This window comes from Lycorma delicatula, chromosome 1 (assembly GCF_047948215.1).
Source record: "Lycorma delicatula isolate Av1 chromosome 1, ASM4794821v1, whole genome shotgun sequence".
NCBI lineage: Eukaryota > Metazoa > Arthropoda > Insecta > Hemiptera > Fulgoridae > Lycorma > Lycorma delicatula.
Window position 1 is genome coordinate 271,292,104 of NC_134455.1, and position 20,196 is coordinate 271,312,299.

The 20,196-nt window shown below is 30.1% G+C and overlaps 1 protein-coding gene across 1 annotated transcript in view; it reads left to right on the top strand.

The window, feature by feature from the left end:
• The window catches only part of Cul4 (cullin 4), a 78,060-nt gene that overhangs the window by 21,407 nt on the left and 36,457 nt on the right, over positions 1 to 20,196 (top strand). The window contains exons 3-5 of the mRNA XM_075377651.1: positions 2,224 to 2,413; positions 5,075 to 5,263; positions 11,560 to 11,706. Of these exons, the coding sequence (XP_075233766.1) occupies positions 2,224 to 2,413; positions 5,075 to 5,263; positions 11,560 to 11,706 (526 nt within the window). The remainder of the gene's footprint in view (positions 1 to 2,223; positions 2,414 to 5,074; positions 5,264 to 11,559; positions 11,707 to 20,196) is intronic.

Consider the following 20,196-nt stretch of genomic DNA (forward strand, 5'->3'; position numbering starts at 1 on the left):
TTGTCTCTACAGTTTTGGTTTTGATAGTGGTTAATCATCTGCAGTGTTTTTAGATGTCATTCTCTCAGTTTGAAAGACATAATTTATTGTGAATATTCTTTCTTAGGCAAAACATCAGAAATTTTTTTTTTCAGTTTCAGCCTTATCATCCATAATTATTTATTAGTAGTTATATATGTTTAGTTGCCAGTTAAATAAAGAAAATGTTTGTCATATAAAGAATGAAAAACAAAGTTGTAAGTTACAACATTGACATGACCAATTTTTGTTTGAGCACAGTTTGTATTGCAGAACACTAAAAACATTTTTAGTTGTGATTTGACACAATTGTACTTGAAAAACTAGTTCATTTCTTAGATAATATTGTGTAGTCTATAAAAATTATTTGATTTGGGAAATTTCTTAAAATACTTATTTTGTAAAGTGGTTGTTTATGCTATTATTCTCTTAGCATGTGGATTGCACATGAGTTTTATTTTAACTTTGCTGTGTGGCTGATTTTTTTTCTGATTATGTAATTATTCAAATTAATTTACAGCTTTTGCAAGAGAACATTTATTAGATTTCACATCATCTATTAAGTGACAAATCTATTAGTGGTTTGAACTATCAGAATATTCAGAATTAATTGCTAATACTCCATATCACTGTTGTTGTTTTGTTATATAACGTTAAATTTTGTATTTTTTATTGTGTTATTTGTTTACTTATTTATACATTCAGTATTGTTTTCCTGTAAATGATATTGTTCATTAAACATGCAAGCACATTGTTGGTAGAAGTGTCGAGTGGGAAGCATAGAAGAGGACAGTAAGAATGAAAGATAAAGTGGATGTAAAAGTAAATTGCATATTTATAGAGGCCAAAAGACGACAATCAAAAAATATTTTATATGGTTTTTGTATGATTTTGCTGCCTAAATAAGAGAATTCTTCAACTTTTATTTCATTATTTTCTGTATTGATTGAGTAACTTAGAAAGAGAATATTATTATATAATAGAGAATAGTACCTAATATTTTTCTTCTTTGATTATAATTCGACTCGTACATTTTTTCTTCAAAACTTAAACTGCATCTTATGTATATAAATTGATAGTAGTGAAAATATACTGTCATTGACTTACTTTTTCATAATGGATGTTTCCTTTCCTGGTCTTGTAGTTTATTTTGGCTTCAGAGTCTTCCAAAGTTGTATAAATAATTTATAAGGGTCATAAAGAAAGTAGAACCTGTTTATGTATCACTACTGTACCAGTCAGTGATGTTAGCTGATTCAAGTTCCAACTTGAATAACTATTCAATAACTTGTTTGCTGTATTTTTTTGCATGTTTTATAGATTAGAATTTTTTATGCTGTTTTTTTGTCTTTTAAAGTGAAAAATAAAGTTAAAAATCCTGTAGCAAGTGATGTATGATGTGGTATTCAATTTCTTAATACAAAAAATACACAACTATGTGAGTTCATTGAAAGATTATGCCGATATTATGGGTGAATTAACAGCTTGATGATTGTGTTCAAATTTAAATCTGGGGAAGCAGAACATCTATAATGATGAATAAACTGCTCTCTGGCTGTGATTACAGATGATTTGTTATATCATGTTGACAACTTCACATGGCAGAGTTGATGTCACATGCTAAAAATGATAGCCATGAAAGATTTCTATGCATTCCCACACAACATTTCAAGTATGTCATAAGCATTTTCCATTTTTATATTGCTGGTTTTTAGTTTTTAATTTAATTTTTAATATTTATTTGGTATATAAATACCTTGTCCAGGCGCTAATGACGATACTTTGTTGTGCGCCCAGAAAAAAACTCAAATTTGCAAAAATTTGTATAAACTGGGTTTTTGTGCGATGTTCATCCAACAGTTAATGTAATGGCTATACTATCCAGGATCTTTTGTTGTGAGATTTATTTTATCTGATTATCCATTGATCTTTTATTTTTTGGTTTATTTTTTTTCTGTTGATTAGTTAATTTAATTTTCTTTTCATACTGATGTCTCATTTTTTTTTTGTAATGTTTACTTAGAGCTTAATTATTTAAAATGTGACTATAGTTCAGCATATTCAATTAGGATTATAGTGGGAAATATCTAAGGCTAAGCCTTATTTTCCAGACTGAGATTGTATGTTGTCCATTATTTGGATGATATTTTAAGTTGAAGTTTTGATGAATAATAATGCAAAATTAAATATTTTTATGATTTATAGGATTAACAGAAAAACATGTTAAAGAAAAGATTGAACAGTTTGTTGGTGATACAATGGATCGTCAAATATTTTTAAAGAAGATAAATGACTATTGGCAGGCACACTGTCGTCAGATGATAATGATACGTGGTATATTTTTGTATTTGGATCGGACATATGTTCTTCAAAATCCAATGATACATTCTATATGGTATATGTAATTTACTAAAATGTTTTTATTCTAATTTGTGTAAATTTAAAAATATGTAACTAGCACTAAAAATAAGTTGTTGCTTGTATGTAATTTTATATTCTGTTCTTTGAAAACGTGTTGTTGAGGTTACATCACGTGAAACTCTTTTTCCTTCCTATATAGTTCCTGAAGCTGCTACTTTCTGTCAATATCTAGCAATGTCACAGAATATGGTACTAGTATATATAGCACATGTGTATGTTTGTGTGCATATGCACACACACACACACATACACATACACATACACATGTGCTTTTTTGCTGTACAGTAAGGTTTTTCATTGACCGTTCTGGGAATATTTGTATTTACTTACAAGAACATACTGCAAACTCATATTTCAGTACTGATGAGCTATATGCTTGACAAATATAAAAATGGCCATTTCAAAAAATCAAATATTTTGAAATGATGTTTATCTCACCTTTTTTTTTTGTTGTTCCCCCAACATTTTAAGGATTCCCCCCAGCAAGAAATTTTAGGATCTTACTGATGATAGATCGATCTCATGCTCCTTAGAGAAACAGTTGCCCATATCATGTGTGTATTTGTTGTGAGATCTGGTTTTATCTAATAAAGATAAAAGATTTTATGAAAGATTTTTTATTTCATAAAGATTTTATGAAATAAATTGTTTTTATTGTGAGTTATATTTTTTAATGTCAATAATGAATAAAATATTCATCAGCAAAAATTTAAAGGATAAATATTTTTAAAAGTTAATAAAAATGATGATCCTGTTATTGAAGGAAACTACTGAAATGAAGATAACTTTAAGTTGAGGAAACCATAACTTTAAAATCAGAAACCAGTTCACAAGTTCCCAGTACAGTAGGTCAGGAAAGAAGTTTCTGCTTTTTATTTTCTGAATAAAATCTAAATTGGTTGCATACACATAATTGTTTATTTAGGTATCTAATTAATTAATTAAAAATTAGGCAAACTAATTTTTAGTGTAACAGAATTAAAATATCTAATTGAGCAATGGTAACTATTTATCAAAAGATAACTGGAAGGAAGGGTCTAATTGGCATTACTACTATATGTGTAATATCTGCTTTGAAAGGAAAACCAAAATGACATTCCAGAATAAGGAACAAACTTTGTGAGGAAAGTTTTTGTTTTTTTTCTGTTTTTTAGTGGATTTAAGAAATATTGGAAGGGAAGGAGCTTGGAATTAATATTTTTGTGTGATAATGGACTTAGCAACTATCTCAGTAAAATATAGAAATGTGTTAATCATTTGTAGAGGTCTGTATGCTTTGTTAGTTGAACTTATGTGATAGCAGTTGCTCGTGGATCTGTAAATGAGAACAATGGAAATAAAAGTAATATAATTTCTGGTTCTGATATGTAGCAGTAGTAAGTGAAGCCTCAGTATGTAACCTCAGTTTCATTCTAAGAAGTAGAAATGGCTAGTAAATTTTATTTCTTTTAATTCAGAAAATGTAAGCAATTTAAAATATTAAAATTGCTAGAGGCCTACAAATAAAAATTTATAATTAGATACATATTTTGGGTTTTTAGGCAATAATCAGTAGATATTTTAATAAAAAAATTTGTAAAAGTTGTGATACATGAAAATGTGTATTTTCATGTATATTTATGAAAATAAACAAAAAGTCTATGTCCAATTTGAGAATAGAAAGTTCTTTACCAGGTAGTCTGGATTATTTTAAATTCACAGTTAATTTATGATGAATTCAGAAAATTAAATTATAGAGGGGAACCTATTAACAAGTGTCCCTCTGCCATATATTATAAAAATTTGGAAAAAATGTTGGTAGCTTTTTTAAATCTGATAATGCTCCATGGGTGAAATTTCTAAATTTCTGAAACTTTATGAGTAATTTAAATTTAACAGATCCAGTTCTTTAACAAAAACATTATGGAAGGTACATACATAATAAGCACTTTTGAAAAAAGAGATGTAACTTAATAATTTAATGTGAATGAATTATGATGTTTATTGATAAGAGAATTGTGAAATTAAAGTGAACCACAATAACCCTTCCTGTTTTATGATCACAAGAAATTAAGTTTAGGTTTGCAATTAACAGAATCGTGCAGAAAACCACGCATAATAATAAGATTCAAGCAAAGTTGATTTGAACACTGTTTTGTGATTATTGAATAACAATTTGAAATTGTTATGGTTATATCATAACATATAACTAACATTACTAGAGATTATATAGTTACTCTAGTAATAATGATGATACGTCTACAGTCATATGACTTCAAAATACTAAGGATTCGATACTTTCTGATCGTAAACAAAATGTCTTTGACTTCGCTTAAAGTCAGATCATTGGAAGTGGTGTATGGTTTTAAACTAAGATTGTACTGTGGTATATTAATTATTTGTACTCAAATGAGAAGTTAAGTGAAATTTTTTATAACTATCATCTGGCCACAAGCAGGTTCCATAAAAAAAAAAAAAAAAAAAATTTACTACTTTTTTCTTTATTTCTCAGGCCACCGTAAAAAAACTTTCCTTGATAAATACTTAGCATGCCAATGTAAATTCCCAACAAAACTTATTTACTCTTCCCATATAAATACAGATATGTATATGCGTTGTTTAGTAATTTTTTTCTTATTCTAAAATTTTTTTTCAGGGATATGGGTTTAGACATGTTTCGGTCACATATTGTAATGAACTCATTAGTTCAAACCAGGACAGTTGATGGTCTTCTGATGCTGATAGAAAAAGAGAGGCAAGGTGATACGGTAGATAGGACACTTCTTAAATCACTACTTCGGATGTTATCTGACTTACAAATATATCATGAGGCCTTTGAAAATAAGTAAGTGTCATCATTGTTATAAGTATACGAGTTGTGGCTGTTAAATAACGAGACTAATGTTGTAAAATATTTTATTTTAAATTTGTACATAATTAGTTATTATCCCCTTCAGTATACACCTCTCCTGTATCCCTACAACACTCCATGCGAATTTTCCGTTGTTTGAAACAATGCTGGAGGTCTTCTTCTGTGAGTTCTTTCATGACGTGTGTGGTTTTTCTTTCACAGCTTCAACGGTTGGAAATCTTGTTCCTTTTAGTGCAGATTTGACCTTGGGGAACAGATAAAAGTCATATGGTGCCAGGTCAGGTGAATAAACAGTTGGTCTAACGCTGGTATGTTATACTTGGCTAGAAACGTCTTGACAGACAATGCAGTGTGAGCTAGTGCGTTGTCCTAATGAAGAAAACATGACTTGTTCTTCCATAATTTGGGTCATTTTTTAATTTTTTCATGGAGTTGATAAAGGACCTCAAGGTAGTAATGTTGATTAATAGTTTGACCTTCAGGAACACAGTGAAAGTACACAATCCCATGAATATAAAAAAAAAAAAACAATCATCGCTTTGAATTTTGATTTGCTCATTCAAGCTTTTTTAACTCTCACTGAAGTTGGGGGTTTCCAATGCATGGATTGACACTTAGTTTCTGTATCATAAGTGAAAACCCAGGATTCATCACGTTATCACTCTCCAAGAAGTTTGGGTTATTTTCAGTGGCATTCAAAGTGTCGGAACAAACATTTTCACAAGCTTCTTTTTGTTTGATTGTGGGAATTTTAGGCACCATTTTCACGTACCCTTTTTGCATGTTAAAATTGTTATGTAAAATTTGCCTTATGCATTCTTTGTTAATTTCTACAGTTATAGCAATTGCACGAATAGTTAACTGACGGTCAGATTGGACCAGATTACCAATTTTTATCTGTTTTTGACGTGGAAGGGTGACCTAGGCAAACATCATCTTCAACGACTTCTCAGCCTTCTTCGAAACACTTAAACCATTCAAAAACCCGCGAACATTATAAACATTCATTGCCATATACTTTTTTTTTTACTAAAAGATGAAGTTTCAGTAGTGGTTTTTCTAAGTTTCATATGAAATTTCACAACAATTCTTTGCTCTAATAAAACACTTATTTTTTCACGAAAATAAAAAAACAGATATTATCCAAACAAAGGCCATGGCTAGACTAATATGTCTACCTAAACTTAAGTGGCAACAATTAAAAGAGAAAGCTTCACGCTACAGAGGTGTTGGTCTTATAAATTTGGCGCATGCAGTATTAGTCTTGATATTTAATAGCCACACCTCATTTCATGTTGCCCATTGTACAATATCACATATTTTGCATATAAATTTTGGATTTTAACACATTCGTTGCAACCTGAATATGTATATTCTTACTGTAGAAGTCATTGTATGAAGTTTTGTGAAAAAATGCATAATCATAATAAAAGATTTTTTTTAATATTATGTTCATCAGTTGTCATAAATAGAAAAAGTCACAATAACTCAGGAAAAATGACTTGAGTTTTTGACACTCACCCACATAGCATCAAACTCTGTAACATTACTCTATTTGAATACAAAGCAGCCCACCCTATTCTTTACCTTAATGGTTCTACATCATTCTTCCCTTCTCTGTATCACAAGCAAAGCATAAAAATGTAGCTTTACAGGGTTATACTTGTAAGACTCAAATTACACTAGTCAACACAAAATTTGTATCTAACATTTTACACAACTTTTTTCACTGTAATCTGGGTGCTGATTTCAAGTATGCTATTAAAATTGTTACCATGTAAATGTTTTTACATAAATTGGAAATTTGTTAATGTTTGTTATAATAAACTCATTTTGATCACCTACTGGTTATACTTAAGAATAGTTTCTGTATTTTTACTTTTAAACAATATGCATACATACTTAATAAAGAAAAAATAAATAAATATATTCACTGTATCATGAGAAGTAGATCTGTACAAACCTGTCTGAATGATATCATACAGACATCATCAATTTTATTCAGTCCAGCTGCATTTGTTTATACTGTGTGTTGTGTTTCACAGAGTTATAGTGTTTTTTTTATATTTTCATCAATTCTTTATAATACAAAAGTGATTTTTCTTGTTTTTATTTGTTACAACATGGCTTCTGCAAAGGTTAGTGGTCAAATCATCCAGACAGTTTTTGTTATGTTTGTGGTTAATTTACACCTAAATATCAAAGAAAGACTATTTCTGTATTGTTAAAAACAGCTTATAAATTTTATTTTGATTGTGCACCTGGGGATCAAAATGAAATCTGGGCGCCTCATTTTATTTGCATATCGTACTCAGTAACCCTAATTTACTATCGTACTCAGCAAATGGTTGAAAAGGAAATGATGAGCCATGCCATTTGCTATAACAATGGTTAGGTGTGAACCTAAGGACCACTTCACAGACTGCTACTTTTGTATGACAAATATATTTGGATTTTTATTCAAAAACAGAAAGTTCATAAAATATACACTGCATCCTCAGCTCTAAAGCTGGTACCACATGGAAAGGGTTGTTACGTGTACTCGTAACATCATCTAATCCGACATTATTACTAGAAGAACAATCTTAAAATGAAGCAGATGTTGAGGATGTTGAAGAATATCTTCCTGTGTCTGATGTGAAATCTCTTCATTTAATTAAAAACCATGAATTTAATGATTTAGTTCGCGATTTAAAGTTATCCAAGCAGCAAGCTGAACTGTGGTCTAGACTGCAATAGTGGAATCTTTTAGCGGAAAAAACAAAAATTACTACGTTTAAAACATAAAAATAAAATTCTTTCAATTTATTTTACTTTGAAAAATTCATTGTGCGTTTGTACTGATTTTAATGGCCTGATGAAAGAGCTTGAAATTCAGCATATTCCTGAATAATGGTGTCATTTTATTGACTTCTAAAGTTAGCATGAAAGCAGTTTTATTGCATAATGGTGACACACAGCCATCCATTCCATTAGCTCATCTGTTTGATACGAAAGATACGTATGAAACTGTGGCATCAGTATTAGAAGCAATAAAATACAAAGAGCATATGTGGCAAGTTTGCAGTGATCTGAAAGTTATTGTGTTACTTCTTGATTTACAAGGCAAGTTTACAAAATATTGTTTTTTTTCTTTGTCTTTGGGATAGTTGTGATACAAAAAGCCAGTACCAAGTAAAGAACTGGACATTTGGCAGAACTTTGTGGCTGGTGAAAAAATGTAAAGCATTTATCATTAACTGAGAGTGGTAAAATCATGTTACTTCACTTAAAGTCTGACTCATGAAAAGTTTTCTAAGGGCACTAGACAAAGATGGACCAGGATTTAATCATTTAAAAATACAAAAATTTCCTAAACTGAATGATGGTAAGCTCAAGGATATGGGATAAGGTAAGGGTATATTTATTTGTCTGAAAATCAAGAAACTGCTTGAGGATAGCTTTCGATGATAAACTTAGAGGCCTTCAAAGACATTGTTGGTGGTTTTTAGGCAACAGAAAAGCTGAAAATATATTTTTTTGGTTAATAAACTGTTAGGAAACTACCAATGTTTAGGATGTAGGAAGTCATGAAAAATTCATTTTCTACACTCCCTTCTAGACTTTTTTCCTGCAAATTTAGGCTGGAGTCGGTGATGAGCAAGGGAGAGCTTTTCCATCAGGATATTCTGACCGTGGAGCATCGTTACCAAGGAAGATGGGATCCTAGAATTCTGGGTGACTATTGTTGGTTTTTGTTTAGGGAAACTGATCACACATTGTACAAGTGAAAAAGTTTGTCAACATATTTTAAAAATTAAAAGGTAAAACAAGTCCAATAATTTAAACTTTTGAAAACTGTTATTTTAAAGCCATTTCCAGTGATTTAGACCTTTAGAAACTATTATTATAAAATTGTATTAATGTATTTCAATTTATCTATGTTTGAAGAAGAAAAAATTTAGTTGATTTAACCAAATTTTAAATGAATCCGCATAAATAATAGTTTTTTTAAATATTGATTTCACAATGATTATGCATTTATTGGTAAATAAATAATATGTCTAAATTATTTGTATCTATAAAATGTGACGTGTTATATAAATTCTAATAACAGTTTTGAATTCAGCATCCCAAAATTAGTTAAAATCACCATGTACGATTCCAGATACAAGAAAAATTTTTTTTTGTTGATAAGTGTTATAAAGCTCCAATATCAACAACACCAACCCAGCATCATCCTGGCTGAGTTAATTGTGTTACCTGATAAAGTAACAAATGTTGTATTTTGTACTGTTGTGTCATTTATAGGTATTTGAATCGCCAAAAGAAAATTATTTCCATAAAAATCAAAATTGCTTTTCTTGTTTGCTTATTTAAACATCCACTTTGTTTTTATCTTGAAAATAGTTTAATATTTGAATGACTTGAATTAATTTTTTGCGTTACCCTGATAATAAATTTGTTGTGTAGAAAAAATGTCTCCATTCTGCTTCGTTTTTCAGGTCATATACTTGTGTTCCTAATAGCACAAAAGAAAAACACAAATATGCAATTGGTTAGAAGTAAAAAAATTACTTTTCCACTATCAACTTCACCTGAAAGAAAGCACTGCCTGATATATTTGTACTTTATGCACAAAATATACTTTCTTTTTACAACTATTGAGAAGGGTTAGATAAATAATTTCCTAATTTTCGTCATTACTTAATTTTGGGTTCAGGTGATACTATGATGAAAAATATGAATTTCTATATACACGTTGATATAAAAAATGCTGTTTACTTTAAAAGCTTTTGGTTTTGCTTAAAAGCAAAGTATTGTGAACCCTTTCACTAATACTGACAGTTAATTTTGAAGTTTAATATTTTTGTTATTGGACTTCTTTAATAAATTTGAAAGTTGCATCGTATTTATCATTTAATATTGTTACTGATATATGATCTAATCAATTCTTCATTGTACTGAAACATTATTTTATCAATACTTATTGATTTGTTTAATAACAAAAGAAAAGGAATTTGTTTAGTATTGAAAAGAAAACATTGCCCTTGTGGGATCTCAGTGAATGGTTCGGCTTGCAGTTCACTAGGAAATGTAGTGAACCTCAAGCCTGTGATATCCTATGTAAAACAGAAAAATTTGGTGACCAAAAAACATATTTTTTTTTTTTTTATGTTTGAAGTACAATAGTACTTATAGTGATTTAATTTTGAGAAAATTGATGTAATAAAGTATATGAAAAACAAAACCTAACAGAAAAATGATATGAATTAGTAAAAATTAAAAACAGCTTTTTAGTACAATAAATCTAGACCTTTGAAAAATTATACATCTGTACAATACATACTGTATGTGTATATATAGACAGACCTTGTACATGTATATATATATATATATATATGTATACATGTACAAGGTCTGTCTGGAAAGTAATGTCATAATTTTATTGTGAAACAACTGTACGTTGCAGTGCTCTATCATCTGCCGGGATTGATGGTGTTGTAAGTCAACTATCAAGTGAGTACTTGCTCAGTTGTCTCCGAGACAACAAAGATACACGATCAGATTTTGTGAGAAACTTGGCAAGTTGCAGTGGAAACGTTTTCAATGATTCAACAGGCCTTCAGGGATGAGGGTTTATCACAAAGGCAAGTCTATAGATGGCACAAGGTGTTTTTGGAAGACCGTGAAATGGTCAATGACGAAGCCTGCACTGTACGCTGGTCAACCTCCTCAAATGATGAAAATGTGACTTGTGTGAAAGAACTTTTGCAATCAGATCATCGAATGACTTCATTTAATGGCCGACATTTTAAATATTCCAAAAATATCATCCATGAGAATGTGACCAAGGATTTGAACATGAAAAAAGTGTGCATGAAGCTTGCCCCAAGAATTTTGACCAACGACCAAAAATCTTACTGAGCGGAAATTTTTCAAGATGTTTTGGAAATGTTTGATAATGATCCTCACTTTTTGGACAGTGTTATCATGGGTGATGAAACGTGGATATTCCAGTACGACCCTGAAACGAAGATGCCAAGTGGTACACCTCGGCGTCCCCTCACCCCAAGAAGGCTTGAATGTGCAAATCAAAGATCAAGACCATGCTCATTGTATTTTTTTACATCAGGCGGGCAATATTTTGAAGAATTTTAATGCACAGGTATTATTATTCTTATTATTATGTTAATAAATGATTCTTTTTCATACTTGTAGACCTGGGACATTACTTTCTAAACACACCTTGTATATATTTACATGTATTTATTTATTATTCATATCAGGTTCCTGACAGCCACAGAACGATTATATGCTGCTGAAGGTCAAAGACTGATGCAAGAACAGGATGTTCCACAATATCTTCACCATGTAGATAAAAGACTTAAGGAAGAGAATGAACGTTTGCTTCACTATTTGGATTCTGCAACAAAGTGAGTTAGTAATAAAAAATAAATAATTGAGTTAGGTGCTGGTTTCATATTGTTTTGTTTTTTTCTATCATTTGTTTGATTGGATTGACGCACTTCTCTATTCTTTTTTTGTTTTATGATAAACTTTCCTTCTTAGAATGGGTATTTTAGCCTAAAGACTCAATTTTGTGCCTCAAGTATTCTAATTTTTACATTCATTTTGTGAAGGTTTTTTGTTTTAAATTACCTGTTTGCTTGCTCACCATCTATTCACAGTTAGCTATTGTATCAAATGACAGCTAATTGCTATTGTCATGGTTCTTTATGTCACATTGACAGAGTCCATTTAAACCAGCATTCCGTGTAATTATATACAGTTTCAATTTTAAATGCCATTTAATTCAGTGGATGATTAGTTTCATTACTATTTTTTTTATTTATTTATTTTTTTTGACCATGATATGTTTTGTTAACTGGTATACATTAGCATTTGTTATTAAAATGTATTTTTTTCTGTCTGTGATGCATTCTGTCTATTAGGCAAGATTGTAAACTAACGTGTTCAAAGGAAGTAACTTTTGGGTTTGTATCTCCTTCCTCTGTCTGTGTATACTTGTTTCATATCTTCTTCCTTGAGTAGGTGACTTGAAAATTGCGACTATTGACTGGTAACTGTGAGATGCCAACTAGCTGGCAACACAAAGCCATATGTAGCTATTAAATATGTTTGTATAAGTACTTATGTAGAGTACTACTACCTGTGCAAAAGGCTGTAAGGTTTGTGTTGTATGATGTAGCTGGATGTGATGATGTGGATATGTCAATTGAGGAGGTTTCTGATAATGTGGTAAGGTCTAAGAAGTTAAGTGTTTTGTTGAATTCACATCATGGATTAAAAAAATTGAAGCATTGATCATTGATTAATGACTGTGTATAATGTTTATTGACATGTTTTTGTGTAGTCTGTATAATCTTCCTCTTACACTTTTAATAAACAGCTCTTTTTCACATTTCATTGTTTATTGCTTATAGCCATATGAAATCACAACACTGTTAATGAAAAAAAATGATGATACCCTGTAATCATCAATATAGACAATCTTTTGTATAAAGTTTCCAACATTTTCTGAAAAGAAAGTTGTTTTAGCATAATCAAAATATATACAATTGTATGATAAACTAACAAAACATACATTGTGAATAAGTTCAAAAATCTAGGTGAACAGTAATTTTAAATGAATTTAGTGACTTCTCTAAAAAAAAAAAAACGAATGTTTAGAATTACTAATTTTAATCATATCCTGCTTTTAAAATCTCCTTTTTTTATTCCACTAAAACTCCATAAAACAATGTTTACACAAGTACTAGATATCATCTCTTGTGTAATTCACTTTTTACCACGTGATGAAAATCTATAACAGCTATTTTCTAACATATCTTGAGTATTTAAATTTTCCATTTTTAAGAAAAGAAAGGGAGAAGTTAATGGGAAAAAATTAATTACACTTCCACATGAATATAAGCCATTCAGCAATTGCTAGAAGAACTTGCTTTTTGTATACATGTGACTAACAAAGGTTAATGCTGCACTCATTGTAACAACAACACTTTTGCCTTTGGTTTCTTGTTTATTTTTATTTAATGTTAATTATGCAGTCAAATATTTGTTGGCAATCATCATCAACAGGGATGATTATTTTAAATATATTGGTGCATGTGTACACATAAGTTTATAGACATTTTGAATATTATTACATTAAAAAATATGTAAATTATTACACATAAAGAACTAGCTCTTCATTCTCTAGACGTGAGTAAATCTAAATGTATGAAAAAGCATTTTAGTTGCAGTATTATTACAGAATTTCCAAATTCATTAATCTAACAGAAGTTATCATTATACTTAAAAAAATTTTTAAATCTGTTAATTGTATGATGGAAAAGAGCCACTTTAAATTGAAACACTTGCAAATGTAAGATAATGTACAAAACAGAATTAAGTAATTGATATATATATATATGTATATACATATATATATATATATATATATATACTGGAAATTTTAATGATCTGACATGATTATGGAGGAGGATTCAAGTTTGATCAGCATATTTATCTATCCAGTTACAATGTATAAAAAATAAACTTTGCAGAATTTTTAAAGATAATAAAAAAACTTTAAAGAATTAAACTTTAAGTATTTTGAAGTAATTTATATATGTGTGTATATATATATATATATATATATATATATATATATATATATATAAATTTCCAGTGACAGTTTTTCCCTTAAAACAAATTCTTGGTGATAATTCCTTTGTTATTGTAGAAACATCCAAGCTTTGTCTTAAGAAAAGTTTTATTACTATTCATTGATCTTGGTAACTTGCATTCTGAATTTTAATGTCTAATTGCAGAATTGCTGAAAAAACATGTTTAACTATCAGTTGAAATAAAGAACTTTTTTCTGTGATTAAAGAATGTATCTTGTTTATTACTGCAAATTGTCATGTCTAAGGTCATCTGACAAGAAATGCTGTGTACATTAAGAAATAACCCTCTCACCAAAACAACAAATTTTCCACTAAAATCTGACTATTTTTTCTGTGCTAATACCAAAATCATCTTCAGTTCATATCAGTCCCAAACATTCTTCTTAAATCATAATGAGTTTCTCAGTATACACAGAAATTGGATGTCCAGATCTTTATTCTTCTTCAAGGGACCATTTTTACATTGTATGGACTATCTGATATATCTATGTATAAAATAAGTATTACCTCTATACATTTTTCCTCATTAACTGTACAGTCCCAATCCACTTTGCCACATATAAAATAATATTTTGTGTTTCATGTGCAGCCTAAGTTTCCCATGTAATATGTTGATATGTGGTGTAGTCAGATTTTACATTAAAAATAGTTCTAATAGATTGCTTATATCACTCATTTAGTGACATGACCAATTCTAAATGGTCATTTAAACTGTATGTTGTAGTCAGCATTAAATTTGTCTCATTATTTAAATGTTACACGGTATAAAATCTGTTCAAAAAGTATTCGACTACATTTTTTCTCAAAGTATTTGAATGCAAATTATAAGACTTGATGAATCACGGTACTAGTAGGTACTTAGTACATGTATGTGTATTTTTTTGTTACCTCATAGAGTACACCATTTGTATCCAGCAGTTATTGTGCGAATTCATGTAACATGGCTTGTTTCTTTCTTATACATAATGATAGAATGCATTGAATAATTTTTGCCAAAATGTTTTGCTAATAGCTTGGCAGAACATTTTTACAAATTAAAGAATGGTATAACCATTTTCAAAATTGCCTAACTTCAGTTGAAAGGGACCAGCATACCAGTGATTTTTCAACAAGCCAAGTTCCAAATTTCATTAATTTTAAGCACAGTTGGATAATAGAAAATCATCAGTTGACCATTTGAGAAATTGCCAATGACATTGGAATGATTAGAGATTAATGTTCTGTAAACATTTCAGTAAGCATAGAATTTGGCTGTGACTGCATAATTTGGACTGAATCTGCATTCCCTTGAACAGAAAGTATTTTGACATTATGCAGGTACATAATGAAATGTTCCAACAGTAATCCTGACTTCTTTAAGACCATGATAATTGGTTATAAATTGTGAGTGAAAATATACAACCCAGAAAACAAAGCTTAGTTATCACAGTGAAGTCACCTTAATCCCCAAGGGAGATAAAAGCAAGATAGGTGAGGAAGAAAGTGAAAGCAATGTTAATGGTTGTTGTTTTTGCTACTGAACAGTTATACAACTGAGATATTCACCAAAATGCTAATTAATACCACCTGGAGGTTCTGTATCATCTTTGTAATGCAGTTCTGTGCAAGATAATTGACCTATGAGAATTATGCAGGTGGCAGTTGCATTAGAATAATGCATCTACCCATTTACCATGTCTCCAGGATTTTTTGGTCATACATGGCATTTCTCAGGGTCACTAAGCTCCTTATTCACCTGACATGGCGGTTGTGATTGTGGTTGTTCCCCAAGCTGAAGAAACTGCTGAAAGAATCCTGGTTTGACAGCTAGGAGGTCACAAATCACAGCTGGTAACCAAAAGAGGATTACAAAAAATGTTCTAGCAATGAAAAGGACCGCTGGGATGTGTGGAATCACACAAAGAAGACTAGGATTAGAGACCATTAGGTAAGCTTTTTTTTTTCTTTTTTTAGCCTGTGATAAATACTTTTTGAACAGACTATATCAAATAAGTCATTAAATATATTAGTGGCTAGACACTGATTGTATATCATACATGATGGTTTACAGTCTTAATTTACCAAAAGGTATTCCTTATTCTTTAGATCAAGAAAAAATCAGCATTGATCATAAAAAAAAAAAATTGTTTGTATTTTATTTATTCATCATATGAATTATTGAAGTAAATAAATAAAATGTTCTACGAAAGAGTTTAATTTACAGTTGTGAAACTAGGATCATCTTGCAGCAAAGGCCTTTCCCAAATCCATCCTGAGTTTTTTAATTTGAGTTTGTCTCCACAATAAGGCCCTGCAATAGCTTTAATGTACTTCCATGTACTTCATTGACATCCAATTTGTTATTTTAACCCACATTTTTTTCTCATATTGTCTGGCCTAATTTCATTTCAGGGATTACATGAGTGTTATTATTTCCTTAATTCTTCTGATTCTTTGTCTAATTAACTCATTTCTTATTTTGTAATTTTTTATAATTCTAAGTGTACTTTTTTCCATTGGTTTCTAGTTTGCTTAAGCAATTGTAGTTTTTTTTTATGATCATGTCTGAGTTTGAGCTACATATGTCAAAAAAGGCATTCATCTCTAGAACTTCCTTTTTCTTAGACCATCTTTTTTTATAGGGAAAATTGTTTCAATTTTAAGATCAGTATTTTTCTAATCTATCCCTATTCTTTTAATTTCTATGAATTTATTCCCTTGTAAGCTTATCAAGTGGTCCCTATGAGAATCTCATCATCTGAACCATTTTACATGTCCTGTAATGCAACTTTTGATTATTTGGTCAATAAGACAGTCTTATTGAAATTTATTTGTATATACCTGCTTCAGAACAACTTTGTAGAGAAAATAAATATTTGCATCTGGACTTTTACACCAGGAGCTGTAAAGACAATATATTCAGCAAATCTCAATTCTCTAAAAAAGGTACCATTAACTTTTGAGTCTGTTGGATTTCCATTTAATATTCTTAAACACTTGTTCCAAGGTAGTTAAACAACTCAGGTTAGAAAAACTCACCTTGTCATAGACCACACTTTATTGGAATGGCTGTCCTTTTTTTCAATTATTTGAAGTTTTGTCTTCTTATAGATAATGTAAATAAGAATAAGATAAATGTATGCCTTGTTAAAATGCCATAAATTTATGTTCCACTTTATTGAATCATTTGGAAAAATCAGGGAAGGGAAGAGGAAGATAAAAGTCAACTCTTGATATTCATTGTTATCAATTTAATGCATGAATATCATCAATGTTGAAAGACCTGGTCAGATATTACTTGCTCAGAGGGTTGGTTAAAATGAATAATTCTACAAATTCTGTTTTTAATTCACAGAGTACGTATTTTTGCTTCGTTAGAAGTCACACTTAATTTCATTCAGATCACCTTTCTTGAAAAACAGCATCAGAAAGCATTTACTAATTATGTTAAATAGCTGAATTATTTTTTTAATTCATCTACAGTTAATAAATTTTTTGTCTGGAGGTTAGAAGTTTATCATTGTTTTCTCTTATCCAACAAAACTATCTATTACCTTTACTTATATTTTATTTATTTTTCCAACAGTTGTGAGTGGGCCTAATAATATAATAATATAGGTTAATTTTTTTTTTTATCTGTAATTGTTTATATTCTTTCTTATACTATACCTACTGTGTTCTAATTTTTAATATTTTGAGTTGTTTTCTCCTGAATGAATCTTTCACTTTTTTCAATCATTTATCTATATCTATCATTCCCATCTGTCTTCCTTAAAGCAGAACTAATCTGAGAAGTCACTGTTTAATACAGCAACATGAATTTTGAAGTTGATTGTATACCTTGCAGGACTAATCAAATTTTTCATAGACAATTCTATTTCTTCCTTACCATAATCAGTTTCTGTTCATAAAACTCAAACAAATCCTATAGTTTTATTATTTTCACATTCTCTTTTTAATACTGCTATTTTCTTATTTCTAATATACAAGGGATATCTCTAAATTAAAGAGCACTGGGGAATTTCTCTCCTTCATGTTGGCAAACCTGTGTCACTCATGGCTGTGTTAGTAATGCACATACTACATTATTGTCTGTAAGTTGTCACGTTGTAGTATCTTTGATTACGTGTGAGTTATTACATTATAAAACGAATAGGAAAATTGATGTTGCCGCCGACTGCGAAATACATAGTCATATGTTTTTTAAACCATCAAAACATTAAATCGGCTAAAATTCATAGGCAGTTTGTTACTGCATATGGTGATAATGTAATGATTGAAAGAAATGTCTGAAAATGGTGTGAAAGGTTTAGAAATAACAGAATTTATGGTGCATGATGAATGTTTGGGGAGGCCCTCAATAATCACTTAGAACTTGAAACGTGTCTATGATGAAATCAGATAAGATCGTTGCTTAATGATTTCCGACCTGGCCCTTCTTTTTCCTGATGTTTCAAGAGTTGTTGTCGGTCGCATTGTTCATGACTATTTAGGTTTCAGAAAGGTTTGGCATATTGGGTGCCGCACATCTTAACGGTACGTCAACAGTATCCAAGTGGGATCTGCTTTGGAATTTTTGATGTCCTACACAGAAAAAGGTGGTGAGTTCCTTAATTCAATTTTTACTGGCAATGAAACATGGATTTCATATTAACACACCAAAGAGAAACTAGGAATCAAGTGATTGATGTCATCCTCAATCACCAACCAGACCAACAAAGGTCAAGCCATAGCCATTTGGACACAAACTGATGGCCACAGTCTTTTGGGATCGCTTTGGCATACTGCTGATTGATTTCATGCCACATGGAATGACTATAAATGCAGAAGCTGTGAAACTCTACACTTACAAGTTAAGGTGCACCATTCAAAATCAACGACATGGGCAGCTGACCAACTGCATTGTCCTGCTGCATGATAATGCAGCAGATCCACATATTGCAGCTCCGACAAGTGATTTTCTGAGAACATTTGGATGAGAAATTTACGATCACCCACCTTATAGTTCGGACCTAGCTCCCTCTGATTATTATTTGTTTGGGAAATTAAAAGAATTTTTAAGTGGTAAGCAATTCGTGGATGATGATGAACTTAAAAATTCTGTTAATCAGTGGCTAAATGGACTGGTGGCAGAAGAATACAATGAGGGTATATTGAAGATGGTGTATTGCTACTATAAATGTCTTTATTCATATGGCGATTATATAAAGTAGTACAAGGTATGTAGCGTAAGAGAAATAAAAAATATTTATAACGTTTTCAGAGTAAATTTTTTTACAATGAAACGGTCTTTACTTTAAAAATATCCTCTCATACTTTTTGATAGCAAAATTGTATCTACACCTTCATATCCATTAATTGTACAGAAATGTTGCAGTATGATTCTTCACTTCTTGTAATTATAGTTTCCTATTCCCTTCTTATTTCATCTAGACCAATATCTAAATGATTGTCTGAGAATGCAATAATTATATCATAGTGATCATACATTGAGAATTCTTATATTTCTATAGGATTTATCCTTTTGTTGTCTATTTTTCTTGATTTTTTTTTTTGTTGTTCATTGTTATTTGGGAGGTTATTCCCAAGGGGATCAACCTTACTGAATATTGTGGTCATCTAAATAAATGTTATTTTCTTAAGTTGTAGTCCAGCTAATTTTAATGACCAATTCCTACTGCTCCATACTTCCTACTTCGTATTAATTGTGTGATGTGAGTTCTGTGTATTCATATATATTTTTTTTATCTATTATTTGTTATATTCTGCTTCTTGGAAGGTGTGTACCTCTAATGGTTTGAGGTCATGTAGTGGATTAGCTAGTTTTTTTTTTAAAGTGAATTACCCTTTATTATCAGTTTACCATTTGTGGCATGAAATCAATCAGCAATTTATTTTCTTTTTTATCAATTTAAAAATAGCATGTTTTCCCTCTTCGCTAGCTTAGAATAGATCTGAAAGTATTTTTTCTGGTAAATCCTCTTTTATATATGCATTTGAATTTACTTATTTATTTTTATTAGTTAATATAATATTCTAAGAGTTTTAATAGTTAAAAAACTGAACAGGTTTTCTTTCTACCAGTTTTCCTATCCTTCTAACAAAAATCTATGTTGCTAGGGATGTACTCACATATTCTGTTTAATTAATTCATAAATGTGATTTCTAATTAATGTTATGTATTACTTTTTCCTATTCCTAATATTATATTTATAACTAACATCAATTTTATTGATTTAATTGCAAAAATAAATT